At 40.9% G+C, this 16,442-nt stretch overlaps 1 protein-coding gene across 5 annotated transcripts in view; it reads left to right on the top strand.

Annotated features, from left to right (window-relative positions):
• AUTS2 (activator of transcription and developmental regulator AUTS2) overlaps positions 1-16,442 on the top strand; it is a 1,384,488-nt gene that overhangs the window by 1,330,305 nt on the left and 37,741 nt on the right. For 3 of the 5 annotated variants that reach the window (XM_030186241.1, XM_030186240.1, XM_030186245.1), the window contains 2 exons: positions 3,101-3,145; positions 13,920-14,015. In XM_030186241.1, coding sequence (XP_030042101.1) covers positions 3,101-3,145; positions 13,920-14,015 — 141 coding nt within the window. The remainder of the gene's footprint in view (positions 1-3,100; positions 3,146-13,919; positions 14,016-16,442) is intronic. The other 2 variants (XM_030186244.1, XM_030186242.1) reach the window with 1 other exon arrangement.

Raw genomic sequence — 16,442 nt, 5'->3', positions numbered from 1 at the left:
ATTTGATTGCTTGTTACCAGAGACTGGGGGATTTGATCTGTTAGAAACAAGCAATTATCAGCATTAATTGAGATTTACATGCATAACTCGCTAAGTGCATTCTATAATGTGGTATGCCTAAATTCTGAGTTGCATAGTTGAAACAGGGGTGTGGCCACGGGCGGGATGTGGGTGTTTCTAAAATCTATGCCCATTATTATAGAATACACCAGCTCTGCACCTAATTTAGGGGTCCTTTTACTAAGGTGCACTGAAAAATGGGCTGCACTAGGCACGTGTTTTGGGCATCAAGATTTACACCAAGTAAAGCGTGGCCTAAATGGACACGACCAAATTTAGTTGCACGGCAAGCCACTCGTCGTATTCTATACTGTGAAGAAATTTATGTCTATTGTATAAATTTTAGACGGAATTTTTTTTTTCGAGTGGATTTTTCAGTCGCTGTCTACAGAATCTAGCCCTAAGTGCTTCTGCATTAACAGCACATTTGACCCGCACATTAATGGCAAATTAACACATGGCCTAAATATGAAAATACTGCGAACTTTCTTTCTTGACACAATTTTAGGCTTGCCACAAGCTAAAATCCTGTGTTATATAGTGCACTAAGCCCAAATCTTAAGGAAACTTCAAACCGCTCAAAACACGGCGGCAAGGCTCATCTTCGGAAAAACACGATTTGAAAGCGCAACACCCCTTCGAGGAAAACTACATTGGCTACCAATCAAAGAACGCATCGCCTTCAAAATCTGCACTATGGTTCACAAGATCATCTATGGTGAAGCACCGGGATATATGACAAACTTGATCGACCTACCAACCAGAAACACATCCGCATCAGCATGACAATACCTAAACCTCAACTACCCAAACTGCAAAGGACTAAAATACAAATCAACCTATGCATCCAGTTTTTCCTACATCAGCACACAACTATGGAACGCACTACCAGAAACCGTGAAAACCACATACGACCACCTCCAATTCAGGAAAAAACTAAAAACCCACCTGTTTCAAAAGGCTTACCCCACCGACCCAACTTAAATACCTGAACTCCGCGACACTATAACACCACAGTCCGTACTGATCACCAAACAATCTCATCTGTTCTTGCTATCCTCTTTATGGTCCCACCACATGTTCTTTCATGTTGTCCCTACCCTTCCTACCTCAACTTAACCATTATTTGTATTTGTTTTACTCCGGAGTCTATCAACACCTCTCCGGTACCATGTAAGCCACATTGAGCCTCCAAATAGGTGGGAAAATGTGGGGTACAAATGTAACAAATAAATAAATAAAACAACACACTGGGCTCTCAAATGTCTAAAAACACAATAGACAGCTTTTAAAAACAGAATCATGTCATTCAAATGCCATCACAAATAACCTTGCCTACAACTTCTTTCGATAAAAGAGAAAATGCTGTTTATTCCTTGAATCTAATGGCAGCTCATTTTATACCTTTGGGCCACAACCTAACAGATTCTTGTCCTAGTTGATGAGTCTGTAAGTGACTCTGCTGCTTCAATGATGAGAATTCCCAGAATCTAGCGAAGATACTGGATTTCTTCTTGGTTTCCCTTTTCTTCAAAGAATGGGTATCTTCTGGCAGTAGAGCTGTTTGTGTACAGTCAACCTTCGATTTAACAGACCTCAATTTAATGGATTTTGGATCAGGAGTTCATCAACTTGTTCATCATTTCTTTATTCATTGTAAACACTTAGATATTTTCTGGCCAATATTGACAGCGTTACTTGGCCAGGAATGGCTTCAGACTGGTTAACTCATGTCTCGGTGGACAACTGATCATCTTCAGCAGCATTTAACCAGTTATCGCTGTTGAAAATGCCCAGTTAACACCAATAAATAAATAAAAGCTGGCGATGATGGGGGCGTTCCAGGGGTGTGCCCAGTTAAGTCCCTATATTTGGAACTTAACTAGCCAGGCTTGGCGGGCAAATAAGGCCTCTTAAAAAGCAGACCTATCTTTGCCCACTAAGCCATGGCCGATTAGTTCTGAATATCAACTTAACTGATCATGCACTAGTCGGTATTGAAAAACTCGATTATTCAATGACAGTGTCGGTTGCCGGAAATGGCCCGGAATTGAATATCCGGGTTAAACACCGGTGATGGGTAGCCAAAGCACTGCCTCCATTGGCTGAATATCAGGGGGTTTATCTATCTATCTCTATTTATTTATTTCTCCAAATTTCTATTCTACGCTATCTTTACAATTCTAGGTGGATTACAACCAAACTTACATAATATCAGTACAGCGTTAAATAGAATACAATAATGTAAGACATATTAAAGTACAATATTAAAACAAACATATTAAACCAATACAAATCAATAAGACAATCAAATCTGACTCCACTTAAAGTTAAAAACATTGCCATTATAAACCAATTATGAAGCAGTATAACACACAAAGGTGAATTGTGAACTATATACAGTTCAGTACTTCCCCATTGTTTTAAGTGTAAATTGCTAGTGGCTATGAATTATAATGACAGTGCTGACATTAGTTATTTGACAGACTTGGCAAAATTTGTGGGTTTTAGTATGAAAACTGTATTGCATTTCAAAATGTAAATTTTTATATTAATGGACTTTTGTTTTTGCACTGATGCAATTTTTTGGACAGTTTGATTTAACAGACACCTCTTTCCCCCAAATAGTCCGTTAAATTGAGGGTTGACTGTATAGTATCTTTATCAGGTGATTTTCACTGTGCAGGGGCATCACAAGTACAGTACCAAGGTATTTATAGGGCTCATTGTTTGTACCACATTTGTCTTGAGAAAAAGCTACAAGGTCACTTTAAAAGTGCCATCTTATGTCTTACCTTCACACTTGGGTTTTATTTATGCCATAAAACTCAGGCGGTGGAAGGAAAAAAATGGAGTAAAAGTCATTCTGTCATTAAAGTGTGATTCAGGGTCTAGGTTTCAGCATTTAATGATGCATGTATGTCTTTGCTTAGGTCTCTTTGTTAAGTAATAGGAACACAATGTGACTATGAGTCATTTATGACTGCCAGCTGACAAAGAATTGCTAAGTAACTCATTTTTTGCTTTGATCCCTTTACAGTTTGACAAATACCCTACAAAAGTTGACCCCTTCTACCGTCACAGTGTGAGTTTTATGTGTTAAAAAGTCAACTTACTGCAGCCATTGCCACTCAGCAACATTATAGGGTTTCAGCACTGTTCTATTCATCTCTTCAGGAATTTCCCATTGTTTCTGTTGATTCAAGCGCCAACTGTAAGAGAAAGCCATGTCCTCTTTCACTATGCACAGTTTCAGATGTGCATGCACAGTAGTGAGCAATAATACTCAACCTTATCGATTAGAAGGTGCTACTGTTAAAGTCACAGTTTCGAAATTATCAATACTATTCTTCTACTGTATTTCTCCTGAGGTCCCCAGAGCTGGCAACCAAGTTAGCCAAAGCAAGAGTCCTAGATTCCATTTCTCTTCACTATACCTGGTTGATCAGTGCTGATTGTGATGTCTCATGTACCATCCCACACTACATGAACCACTCAGATCCCATTCTGTGTGAACTAATATGTGGCACTATTTTGAAAAATAATTACCTACAGGGGCTTAGGGGAGCTGTTTCTGGCTCTTTGGATTTCTTTACCACCCTTTTCCAAAGATCCAGGGCAGTTGACGTCTAAAAAAGAAAGACTTAGGAATAGTGGGCCCAATATTCCAAACAAACTGAGTTCCTAAATTTATGCTTCTAGGTTAGGCTCCTGAATTTGTGTCCTATTTTCAGCCAAGTTTAGGCACTTAGGTATTCAGCTGAAAATTCATCTTAATTTAGAAGCTTAAAAGTTGTTTTTATTAATTTAGGCTAGCCATTCATCTGCCTAGATTTATGAGCTTAATCTATAAACCTAGTGCTGGAAATCAGTGCAAAGTTACTAAATAATTTATCCCACCCTAAATCTGCCCTTTTTACCACCCACCCACTTTGTATGTTCTTAAATTTAAGAGTTTAAGAGTCAATATTGAAAGGGCTCCTGCCGGTTAAACCCTACTGAGCTGGCTGGCCAACGATATTCAGCAGTGCGTAACTGGATAGTGTCACCAAAAATTGGCTCTAACTGTCCATTGTGACACGGCTAGGTAAGGCGCAGTCCGGGTGCGGAATTTGGGTGGAACTACTACTTAGACAGCAGCAACATTCAGCTGAGTAAGTGATTAAAGATAGAAGAGCAAAGAGGCTCTCCTAACTGGATTGCCACACTATCCCGGACATGCCCTGGCATTAAATATTTGGAGTTAATTTAGCCCTGGGCTGTGAGCAGCTAACAAGCCATTTACCCCTGGATTCTATATAGTACGCCTAGAGATGTGTGCTGAAATCAGCATAGATTCTATAACAATGCGCATAACTTAAGCTAATGAATGCTGATAACAGCACTTAACCAGCAATAATGAGCATTAATTGGCGCCAATTAGAATTTATTCGCACAACTCGCTAAGCGTATGCTGTAGCGATGTGCACTGAACTTCTAATGTGTGCAGGCAAAAGGGGGTGTGGTTATGGGCAGGGAAATAGGCATTTCGTGGACATTTCCAAAATTTAGGAGCCTAGTTATAGAATGTGACCTAGTGCGCCTAAATCAACGCAAAGGGATTTATACTAAGTTTTTGTTGGTGTAAATGGATGTGTGTAGATTTAGGCGCTGAAATATAAACTAAGCGTATTCTTTAACCGGTGCCTAAATCTAGGCTCCAGTTGTAGAATACGCTTAGCACTGATTTCAGTTCCGATTTTTTAGGCGCCTTATATAGAATCTCCTCCTTACCGCTGCAGGCTGAATATTAGGCCCTTTGTGAAATTTTGAGTATAAAGCTATATACTTGGCTCTAGTAAATTTTCAAAGAGGCCAATTTACAAGCACAGTTCCCAAAGTTAGAAGCATAAACCCTTTGAATATTGAGGCCAGTAATTTTAACTGATACAGGCTGAGTTTTATTGCTTGATGTATGTTTAAATATTTGGCACTACAGAGAGGCTATGGCTTTCTATTGTGTGCTCATGTGCATGTGGTGTAGTCTTGTTGACAATGCAGTGTCCCATTTTTAATCAAAGTGATCACAAATTGCAAATTCTTACCACATCCTCTAGGGGCAGTAAGGTTTAAGCAATTAGCTCAAATGTTACATTACCACTGTTATATTGTTAAATTACCTGTGTTCCCCTCTTCCTGAAAAATATCAAAGGGTATAGATTTTTCTCTGTTTGCTAACACATTCCTTCCCCTTTTCTATATCGAGTCATGACTGTATATAGATATGGTATAGCTTATAAAATTATTTATTTAGAAGTTATCTTCATTTTATTTTAATTTTGTTAGTCTTTCTCTAATTAGCTACTGATTACTTCCAAGGATTTTGTTGGTGTCCTAGTATTATTTGAACCAGGTAGCCTAGGATCTGTGAGAGGATGCAAGTGCACATAATTTATGGCCTCTTCCTGAGGCATTCTGTGCCATGGAATGAGCATTCCAGACAGACATGGGCGTTCTTAGAAGTGTTACCACCTTCTAGCCCTGGGCTTGGCAAGTGGTTCCTGTGCTGCCTGGGCAAAAGCATTTGGGAAGAGGTGAGAGCAGCAGAGGCCGCTAGAAACCCAGGGGATTAGAAATGTATCTATTAAGTTGCTTGAGATAAAATATAGAAAGATATTCTTTCACCACCCTTCAGTTATAATATTGTTATCTCAAGGTAGTGTAGGTAGATTATGCAAGTCCTTATTAATATTCTTCTGGATTTAGATCTGTGGTTTCAGAAATTACATCCATGTGGAACACTTGGGTTTGATTTCCAGTTCAGGACTCTGCTGGTCAGGGATGATCACAGTCGCTTGGTGGGCTGAGAGATCCTCAGTCATCAGACAATGGTAACACTATTTGGCTGGACTCAATGCCCATGTTAGACCAGTTCTGGCTGAGGACCATTACCACAATAGGTGGTGGTGGGGTTTAAAAAATGGGACATATATCACAGGTACTGAAAAGGCTCATGACATGATACCATAGCTCAGCAGAATCTTGTTGCAACTCACATTGAGCTTAGATTTTGAAAGTTCAATAATTAAATCCAAATCCAATCCAGTCCAGAGTCAGGCAACAATTGGAGGCCGAAAGGAACAGAAGAAAACTGCTAGGACAAAACTAAAATTCAAATGCAACATAAAGGAGGTAATTTTAGAAAGGTTGCATGAATCTACAATGCAGCTATTTACATGTTCTGGTGATAGATTGGGAGATCCAAGAAAATATGTACGCTCAAGATCAGGCTGTTGTAATTCAGAAGGAAAATGCATACTTGGGGGCTGTTTCGTGGTGTGGTTGAGGGGCATCCAGTTAACTCTAAACCTAGATAAAGCAGAGTCTGGTAAGGATCTTCAGGATCATCTGGTCATGGAGGAGTACTGGCTTACCTTACAAAAAGAAAGTTCGTAGTTTGGGAGTGTGGTTAGATGAGAACCTATCTTTTGAGATTTATATTTGCAAAGTTGTCAGGGTTTTGTTTGGTTCGCTTCAGATTTGTCATCATTTGAGAGCAGTCACGCTACATTTGGGAGTAGTCACATTAACGTAGGCATGTGTTACATCTAGACTTGATTATTGTAAAACACTCATGGAATCGTTCTGCATTGGTTGTATTTGGCGCAGAATACTACGGCATGATTGATTTATTCTAAAATGAGCTCTCATCATCATTGATAGACTTGCACTGGTTCCCTATTGCCATCTGATCTCAATTCAAGATGATGTGTCTGATTCCTAAGGCTTTATACCAGGATGGTGTAGCTTATTTGAAGAATTGTTGAGCTCCATATGAACCAGTGCACCAGCTGTGGTTATCGCAGTTGGACTTCTTGGCTTATTAGCTCTGGTCTATTTGCAGTGCACTAGATAATGAACATTCACTTATATGAATCCCTTGTAATGGAACCAGGTTCCCTTGTATTTTCAATGTGAAAGGAAGTATTTATGGTTTCAAAGACTGTTAAAAATGGGAGGGGGCTTAGCGGACTTATGGGGGTTAGTTAGGAGTGTTTCTATTTAAGAAAAGTCTGCTGCGGGGGTTGAGAGGTGATGACTGGTGTTCAGCTTGTAATGATTGGAGGGAGTTTAGGGAGCTATGCATTGATTGTTCGTTGGGTTTTATTTTAATTTTCAAATTCTATAACTTATATACTCAGTGATGCACAGGATTAAATATAAATAAATAATAAATAAATATGTCCCTTTTTAAAGTGGGAATACACATAGATATAAAACAAATTCCATCAGCATTTATGCCTGCTCTGTGTCAGCTATCTGCTTGTTTGGACCTGGGATCTCCGCCAGTGATTGAGGGGACAGTTGTGCTTACCTCAGCAATGTCTAGCACCATCTCAAAAAGTACTTGTATGTGTAGTTTTGCTAAATCCAGCACTTGTATATGTAAGTGTCAACAAATACAAATGTATGTTGCAAGATTGGCGCTCTAAACAGAAGTCAAAAAAGGCAAATACCCTACGAAGATAAAAACAAAGTAGGGCAGGACCAATGGACTTCCACAGAGGAGCTCAAGCCAAAGGACGTAAAGTAGACATATCGACTTCTGAGGCGGACACTGAATTGCCGAAACATGATTCGGTGTCAAGTCTGATGAGTCTGATACAAGTTTGTGTGCTCTTTTACGATTTTGTTGGACAATAAATTTAGCAGTCAAACAGGAAAAAAAAAACAGATCAGCTGGTGTGCAGATCAAAGGATTTATTTCCAAGTACCCTGCCTGGCCATGTTTCGCCAGAAGGCTGCATCAGGGGTGTACAATACACTAATAAAAAAGGTTCTTCCCCTTAGTTAGCAAATCCATATCCAAGACAGCAAATAGTAGCTGGACACCGAGTAAAAGCACGAGTTGCTGACCAGCAGTTCCTCTCTCTATTTGCTGTCTTGGATACAGATTTGCTAAGGGGAAGAACCTTTTAACCCCTTATTAGTGCATTGTACACCCCTGACACAGCTTTATAGGTGAAACGTGGCCACGTCGGGTACTTGGAAGTAAATCCTTTGATCTGCACATCAGCTGGTCTGCTTTTTTCTGTTTAACGGTCTATCTGTGAGCAGATCACTGCCTCTTGTATTTGTACAATAAATTTGGCATACATTTTGGCTTGAGCTCCTCTGCGGAATTCCATTGATCCTGCCCTATTTTGTTTTGCTTTGCGAGATTGGCACTACCAAATTTAGCTACTGGTGCTTCCACAGGCCATACTGGGTCAGACCAATAGTCCATTAGCCCAGTAACCCGTTCTCCAAACACTGGCCAAGCCAGTTCACCTGGCAGAAACCCAATTAGTAGCAACATTCCATGTAGAACTCCAAAGAATAGAAAGATTCTGGAATCCTAAAGAGCAACAAGATTCCATGTAGAATCTCAAAGAGTACGGTATTTCTTGTCATCCCGTGTACATATGTTACAAAAACCTCTTCTTCAGCTGAGCCTGTTGTGAAATGCTCGGGCAGTTGGGAACATCTGGGCTTGGACGTCCCCAATTCATACCTAGATCTTCTGTCCAAATAAGACTTCACATTGTTTCACGTTTTGGCGTTATTTAATACAGGTGAATTCAGCATGTTGGATTAAAATTTTGAAAGAGGAAATTCTGTAATTTGTTTTGCCTTCTGATACAGTTGAGAGCAAATACCATTAATATAGATTGACATTTAGCCAGGCAGAACCCCATCATTATGTGGAATCCTGGCATAAAGTTAATTAGCCAATCAGTCCAAAACTATTGCACAGAGTATCATGGCAGATAAATACTGATTGGTCAGTCCAGTCTGCCTGGTTAAGTTTCTTCCTTTCTGGCTTCTACCATTTTAGCTAACTGAAACAATCACTCTTAGATCTTTTGTGTTTGACAGTTTCCAGTTTTTCTCCTTCTAATTGAAACATAACTTATGAATTTGTGTGTCTCAAAAACATGGATTTTACGCTTTTTTGCCTTGAAAGTCATTTTCCAGACCCTTAACCATTCCATAGCTCTGGAATCTCATCATGTGGATGAAACTGTTTAGGGAAAATTGTGATAGATTTATTAGGAACCAGGAGCCTTTGATGGAAAAGGGATCCTGTCTCAGTGAGTTGGGCTGTATCTAAATCAGATTAGAATCTGACTACTGGAGTTCAAAATTGAAAAAGGATAGAGCAATTATACTAAATTATGGAAGAAGGCCAGCAATCATTTGGGAGCCCATAATTTGGCTTGAGGTGTTTCCTAAACATCAGGGCTTAACTGAAAGACCAAAAGGATCTGGAACTGCAGGGTTGGAGGAAGGAGCAGGTGGGCCAGGGGCAGAAACACCAGAAGAAGAGGGCTGCATTAGGGAGCAGAGTAATCATTTTCTAATCTGCTTCAGGCTCAACCCCAGTAGCGTAGCTACATGGGGCCACAGGGGCCTGGCCCCCAAATTTCATATAGGCCCCTGTTTTTGCTGGCGGGCGTCCCCAACCCCCGCCAGCTGAAGCATTGTCCGGCGCTGGTCTCTGGCACTGCCACTTTGCCTACCCTGCTCTGTCTTTCCTAACGTCCGGCACGCTCCTTTTAGTGAAACAGAGCATACTCAATTTCACTAAAAGGAGCGTGCAGGATGTGAGGGGAAGACAGAGCAGGGCAGGCAACGCGGTGGCACCGGAAACTGGCGCTAGACAGCGCTTCAGCTGGCGGGGGTTGGGGACCCTCACCAGCCAAGGTATTTGCTAGGGTGGGGGGGGGCGGCGGGGCAGCAGACCAACATGTGCCCCCCACCTCGGACTCTGGCCCCCTTCTACCGCGAGGTCTGGCTACACCCTGCTCACCCCTCTTCTCTTCTTTCCTGCGAGCTGCCTGGGAGCAGTGGCATAGCCACGGGTGGGCCAGGGCCCACCCACTTATGGCCTAGGCCCATCCAACAGTAGCACATATTTAGGCTACTCTCCACGATACCGGCACCTGCACATTCTCAGTTTTCAGTGCATGCCTGCAGCAGACTGCCAAGGTGGAAAGAAGCGTTTTCCCACCAGCTGAGATATTTTTTTGGTTGTGGGGGTGGGGGAAAACACTTGGTGCCCACCCAGTTCTTGCCTAGGCCCACCCAAAAATCTGTTTTCTGGCTACGCCCCTGCCTGGGATTGAGGGTCTGGAACAGAACACCCCGTAGCAGAACTGCATTCCAGACCACTGCTAATAAATGGATTGTGAATGGAAAGTAGCACTATAGAAATGATTTGTAATAGTAGTAAAGCTGTTTACACGAGCAAAAAGCAGTTTAGTTTATTAAGAGATTTGATACTATCACTTTTTGATTTATTAGACATATGGAGGTTTTACCTGCATAAACTATCCATCTGAAAATATTCTTTCCTACTTCAGTTAAAAGTGCATTCATTCCCCACTTAACATGCATTTTTAACCAAATCGAGGCAAGTGTAATAAAACATGAATAATAACATGTATTAAAGTTTAGTGCACATTTTTAAAATAAATGCATTAAGAAAGCTTGACTCGAGATGCAGTGACAAATAATATGCAAAGCACATCTAGAGTTTAATAAAAGCATAAGAAAATGAGCACAACAACATGAATTAAAAAGTCTATTTTACATCAAAAGGTGAGATAAACCATGAGCAACCGTAGTAATGTTTTAACTTTAGCAGTTAGAGGAGGAAGCTAAGCGTAACTCAGACTTCTAACATTGAAAGAAAGACATTGGAAGCCCTCCGGTACAGTGTGGGACTTTGTCCGGGTCCCCCCCAAGCCAGGAGAGCACTGTCATAGGACCTACCTTCCCACTCCCCCCATCTTCCTATCCACCTTCCTAGTTCAAGAATGCTCCAATATTTTAGGCACAATTACTTACAGCAGCCGTAAAGCTAGTGTAAATGTTCACACCTTTTTTGTGTATACCTTACCTTGATTTGTATCTGCCATTTTCAGGGCACAGACAGTAGAAGTCTTGCCCGGCACTAGCCCCGCCTCCCCCCACCGGCAGAGCTATGCTGAACCCAAGTTATGGGAAAGCTGCGGTCATGAAGGGTAACATTGACGTTGACAAAAAGCAGTCCTAACTATGCCCAGTTATCCGGGTGCCAGCGCTGAATGTCAGCAATACCGTCTAAATTCTGGAGAACCCTAGCCAGTCAGGTTTTCAGGATATGTGCAATGAATATTCATGAGTTAAATTTCCATGTCTAACTCATGAATATTCATTGCAGATATCCTGAAAACCTGACCGGCTGGGGTTCCCCCAGGACAGGTTTGGGAACCACTGAGTTAACACATAGTAAAGAATTGGTCTCTTCGTTAACTGAATGGCAAACAGTTGAAAACACAACAATCAAGATTCCTGCCTAGGCCCGTTAGTTAACATGGAGGTTTTGCAGTTATCGTTTAAGCCATTAAACTCTTACCGTACTATAAAGCCCTATAGTTTTGAAATCCAAAGCTATATTACCTGCAGTGCTCTCTCTTCCAACTAACCCTGCCCACTGGAAGACTTAAAAAGTGAATGGGACAAAAGTGCATGTCTTCATGACATACTTTGCAGACTTTTGCCCACATCAAGGCAGGGATGGGTAGCCGAAAAGTTTTCGTTACATTTCATTTCCTGTGTCATTTGCAGCATTGTTTGTTTTGGTGTGGTGTGGTTAGTCTTCATTTTTGTTTCAACGTCGTGAAGAACGTGCACTCATCGGCGAACGAAAAACACAAAATGTGTTTTTCTGCTCGTTTTCGTTTGTTAATGGCATGCAGCAACATGGTATATGTTGTTGATATTTCCCATGTCATTACAAATGACAATCCATCCCTATAGGAAGGGTGGGTACTGAAAAAATAGAGCTTTACCCACGGAAATGCCTTTGCTGCAATTAATAAAAGCAATAGTAAAATAAGATGTGGCCCACTTTCGTTCCATTCAGTAGAATTGACATGCCTGTTTGGAAAAATATCTGAATATTTTTTTGCCTGCAGACAAAATATATTCAGGCCAGTTCAGAAAGCGGTGGGGAGATAACAAACCTGCCCACCTCCAAATTTAACTTAATAGAGACCTTAGAATTCAGTCTAACAGTAGATTAATTGTGAAGTGTCTTATTTACCAATTACTGAAACCATAGATGAGGGTTCTGGAATTAAAAAAAAAAAAAATCAGTAATAGTAAATTTATTTTTTAAGCTAAGCTCTGTAAAAATGTCTGTGTTATTAATGGCAATGATGAGTTATTATCCCTTACTCTGTATAGTTTGTTGGGTTGCAAAGTTATAAGAGATCTTAGTAGCAGAAATAAACTTAGGTCCCTGTTTTCTAAGCCGTGTTATAGGCACGTTAGTGTTTTTAATGCTTAATCATGCACACGTGTTAACCATATACACAATATCCCTGTTGAGCCTACACAGTTAGTGCATGCGCTAATTGTAGGCACGTTAAAAACTCTCACGCACCTTAGTAAAAATGCTAATGCTAGAGACACCTATAAGAATATATCGGTGGCTCTAGCGTTAGCGCGCTCTAAATCTTAGTGCATGATAAAAACGCTAACGCATCTTAGTAAACAGGGCCCTTAAAACCCCCTTTAAAAGAGTTTTCCGTACAAGGGGCCCTGTTTACTAAGGCGCGCTAGCGTTTTTATCGTGCACGAAGATTTAGTGCGCGCTAATGCTAGAGCCACCGATATATTCCTATAGGTGTCTCTAGCATTAGCATTTTTAAAACGATAGCATGCCTACAGCACGGCTTAGTAAACATGACCCAATTATAACTATTTGCCTCTTTTCCGCTCATACAAAAACTGTCGAGCTCTGTGATACTTTGCCCAGTCTTGCTATGTCAAGCTTCACATTAGCCATTTCTTTGATATAGTTCTGCTGGGAAATTTATCATTAACAGCCACAAGTGACACTTCTGAGTGAGGAAGCCTGTGACTTTATAGTATGTAATATAGCAAGAAAAATAAAGACAATCTGGTGTTAAACCATCTTTCTTCCTTCGCTTGATTATTGTTTTTCCCTTTGGAAATTTTCATTGACTTAAGAAAATAAGAGTAGCCATACTGGGTCAGACCATTGGTCTATCTAACCCAGTATCCTGTTTCCAAACAGTGGCCAAGCCAGGTCACTTGTATTCTTTAGGAGAAGAAAGTCCGTGGGCTTACTTCTGCTGCTCACTGATTTATCGGTTTCTGGTCTTCTTGGCTCTGTCCCAACTATGCTAATCTAAACTGAAGCCTTTTTTCTGTACTTCTACAACGTGTAATATTTACCAGTGTTTCTTTAGAGCTGACCGAAATATCAATCTTTGAAAATCAAATGGTTCATAGATTACCATTAGGAGTGAAAACATAGCCGCTAAAACCAGCTAATGAAGTAATAATTGTGCATATTTTCTCATTTCCTATAGAACTATTAAAGCTCTAACGCACTAATTGAGTTTTAATGGAGTGAAATCCTAGAACTCTTGAAGCCTCATTTTTTAATTAGCTAGTCATTTCCATGGGTCTTATTTGGCTCAGTATACCTACAGCTTTTGATATGCATTGAAATCTCTAAGCATTTAGGACTTTGATTAAATTTAATAATTAGTAATTACAAAAAGTCAGTTTTTAACAAGAGCCTCATCCAGGGCATAGTTTGTTGGCTGATTGATGTTAAGGTGCTTGTACATTCTTAGTTAAACATTTTGTGACATCTAAAGCATCTTCATTGACACTTTGAACTAATACTGTTGAACATGATCACCGCCTTCCATTTTCATCTCCTGCTTCTCACTACAGGATTGTTTCTGTGAGCTTAGTAGTTTGTGGCTAGATAGCATTTTTTTCCCCCTAATGCTTGTATTTTCTTATTCCAGTTGTTCCACTCCTATCCTCCTGCAGTGTCAGGCATTCCTCCCATGATTCCCCCAACTGGTCCTTTTGGCTCACTACAAGGGGCATTTCAACCTAAGGTAAGAGAAACATGGTCAATAGTTTGAGGTAGTAGAGACCTCGGATGTTTAGTTACTAAAACAAGGATATTTATAAAGGAATAATAAGTTCCATGAGTAGGCCTGATGAGTAGACCCATGTATGCACTTTGGAAGCTGTGAACACGAAATCTTGCAATGAGATTTTCTACCCAAAGCGCTCTTGTGTACCCCATAGTAGGCGACCTGGAAATCTGTAAAAAAGACCTGGCAAAATTTGATTTATTACAAAGTCCAAAACAGCAGAAAATAAAGCATTATCAGATCAAGAAGCACTGTTTTGTATTCGACGGTGAGAAGTAGGGAACTCCACTCTATTTGCATCATGCGGGAAAGGAGGTATCTCCATTGTACGTCAGGCTTTTTCAGCCTGAATTACTTAAGAATCAATGATTGACCCCTGATGCAGGAGTTGTGCGCCGAAACAAGGCCCATGTTGGGTCATTAACACAACATTGGTATTTAAGTTATACAATTAAAAGGATTTGGTGTCCCTGTTTTGAAGGCTCTTAGTACTTTTCTTCTGCTGTTTAAAATTTGATTTATTTGATATTTCATGGTTAGGTGTGCTTCTCTGCTAGACCCAGGGAAGAAGAGGAATATGCTGGAGGTGTGGGACAAGCTGCTGTTAGCTGGAGGAGCAGGTTTTAGCCAATGCAGTGGAGCAAATGAGGCAGGCTTTTGGTGCCCTGAGCCAGTGCCTCACCTGGTCCATCCCTTGAGCTGGCCCTGGACTGCATACTGCAAAATGGGGTGAAGAGGAGACTGGGTGGTGATTAGGTGGCCAGCACCTTACACTTAAAGGGCAATTCTATGTCAAGAGGCTTATATTTATGCACTAAGGAGGCAATTTGGCAAAGTGCAGTAAGCGTGGCATCAAGAAATGAGTAAAAAAGGAAACCGTAGAATGTAGTCAGCAGACGATAGTGGGAAGTTGGAGAAGGCTTGAGAAAGACCAGGGACACGAGAGAGTTTATTGTGGGTACTTGCAACCATGCAAAGCCCGACACGGCACCGTGTTTCAGCACTAAACGCCTGCCTCAGGGGTCATAAAGTGCTGTGATCTCCAAAACGATATATAAATAAAGCAATAAAGATCCACTTAAGTGAATATCGGACTGGTCTTGAGAAAGACCTTTGTAATTGTGATGCGCTTGTAGCTCAACGTTGTGTAAACACTGTAGAAAGACCACTCCGATATTCACTTAAGTGGAGAGACTGCTGTTGGAGGTCACAGAAGCCATTTTGAGACAGGAGCCAGCATGGGCAGGAGTGAGCAAGGATTTCTCCTGCCCCTACTAGCCATCAACAACACAGTAGGCCTGAGAGGAGGACTGCCTCTGATAGGTGGGTCCGGGAAGGGTTCTGGTCTGGGAGGAAGTGGAGGCAGTGTAGCATAGTTTTGTTTTCAGCTGAAAACGCACTGACATTTTTGCCTGAAACTGAAACAAGTCCAAACATGAATTGTGGGCCGGCTTCAATGCCAAAGCTAGAACGGAAACCAAAATTAGGTCGGCTTCTAGCCTTCAGATAGTCCCTCTTTGTTTTGCTTGGTTTATATTCTTTCAGTTCCTTCAAGTATACACAAGGTTCTTTGAAATAAAATAAAACAACACTTTTAAGACTTGCATTTTGAACAACGGGCACAGATTGTTTTCTTCTGTGCTACTGTTCCCTCCCATGTCCAATTATTCTCAAATTATGCCACCAAAGACCTTGCCTCAGCAAGGACTCTTCCAGTCTTGAAACAGGTCCTCCCAGGCCAGTTTCCTGATTGAATATGTAGATTGCAGTTCATTAGCACAGTTCTTCATATGTATGTTAATCAGCCTGTTAACGAATCTAGAGCTTAATTGTTAGTTGTAATGCGACTGATCTTTTTTGTAGATATTTATTTATTTATGTTTCCCATGGAGGGAAGGAATTGGTGCCAGAATGTGGAGGGCAATTATCAAACGCACCTTCTGTTTTTCGAAACAGAATAGTAGACTGTTGGTTTAAGCCCTGCCCATCTTTCATTTTCCCCCGGCCATATCAGAGTAATTCTAAATGCTGCTGGTGTTCTGTTAACAATGACAGAAAATAAAACTGGCTCCCTAGATTCTACTGCAAATATTGGGAATGTTTCTAAGAAAAGGTGATTACAGGCTGTGGGGAAATAGAAGAGGAGAGGAGTTCTATGGGGTTAATGCCAGGTGGGTGAAGCTCAAACTTTTTTGTTTAGTTTCCTGTGTCATTTTCTTTATTTATTTGGATTTTGCTCACACCTTTTTCAGTAGTAGCTCAAGGTGAGTTATATTCAGGTACACTGGATATTTCTCTGTCCCAGGAGGGCTCACAATCTGAGTTTGTACCTGAGGCAACGGAGGGTTAAGTGACATACCCAAGATCACAAGGAGCAGCAGTGGG

Source organism: Microcaecilia unicolor, chromosome 13 (assembly GCF_901765095.1).
Source record: "Microcaecilia unicolor chromosome 13, aMicUni1.1, whole genome shotgun sequence".
NCBI lineage: Eukaryota > Metazoa > Chordata > Amphibia > Gymnophiona > Siphonopidae > Microcaecilia > Microcaecilia unicolor.
Note: the sequence above shows the minus strand (reverse complement) of the source record. Positions and strands in the feature narration are given on the sequence as shown.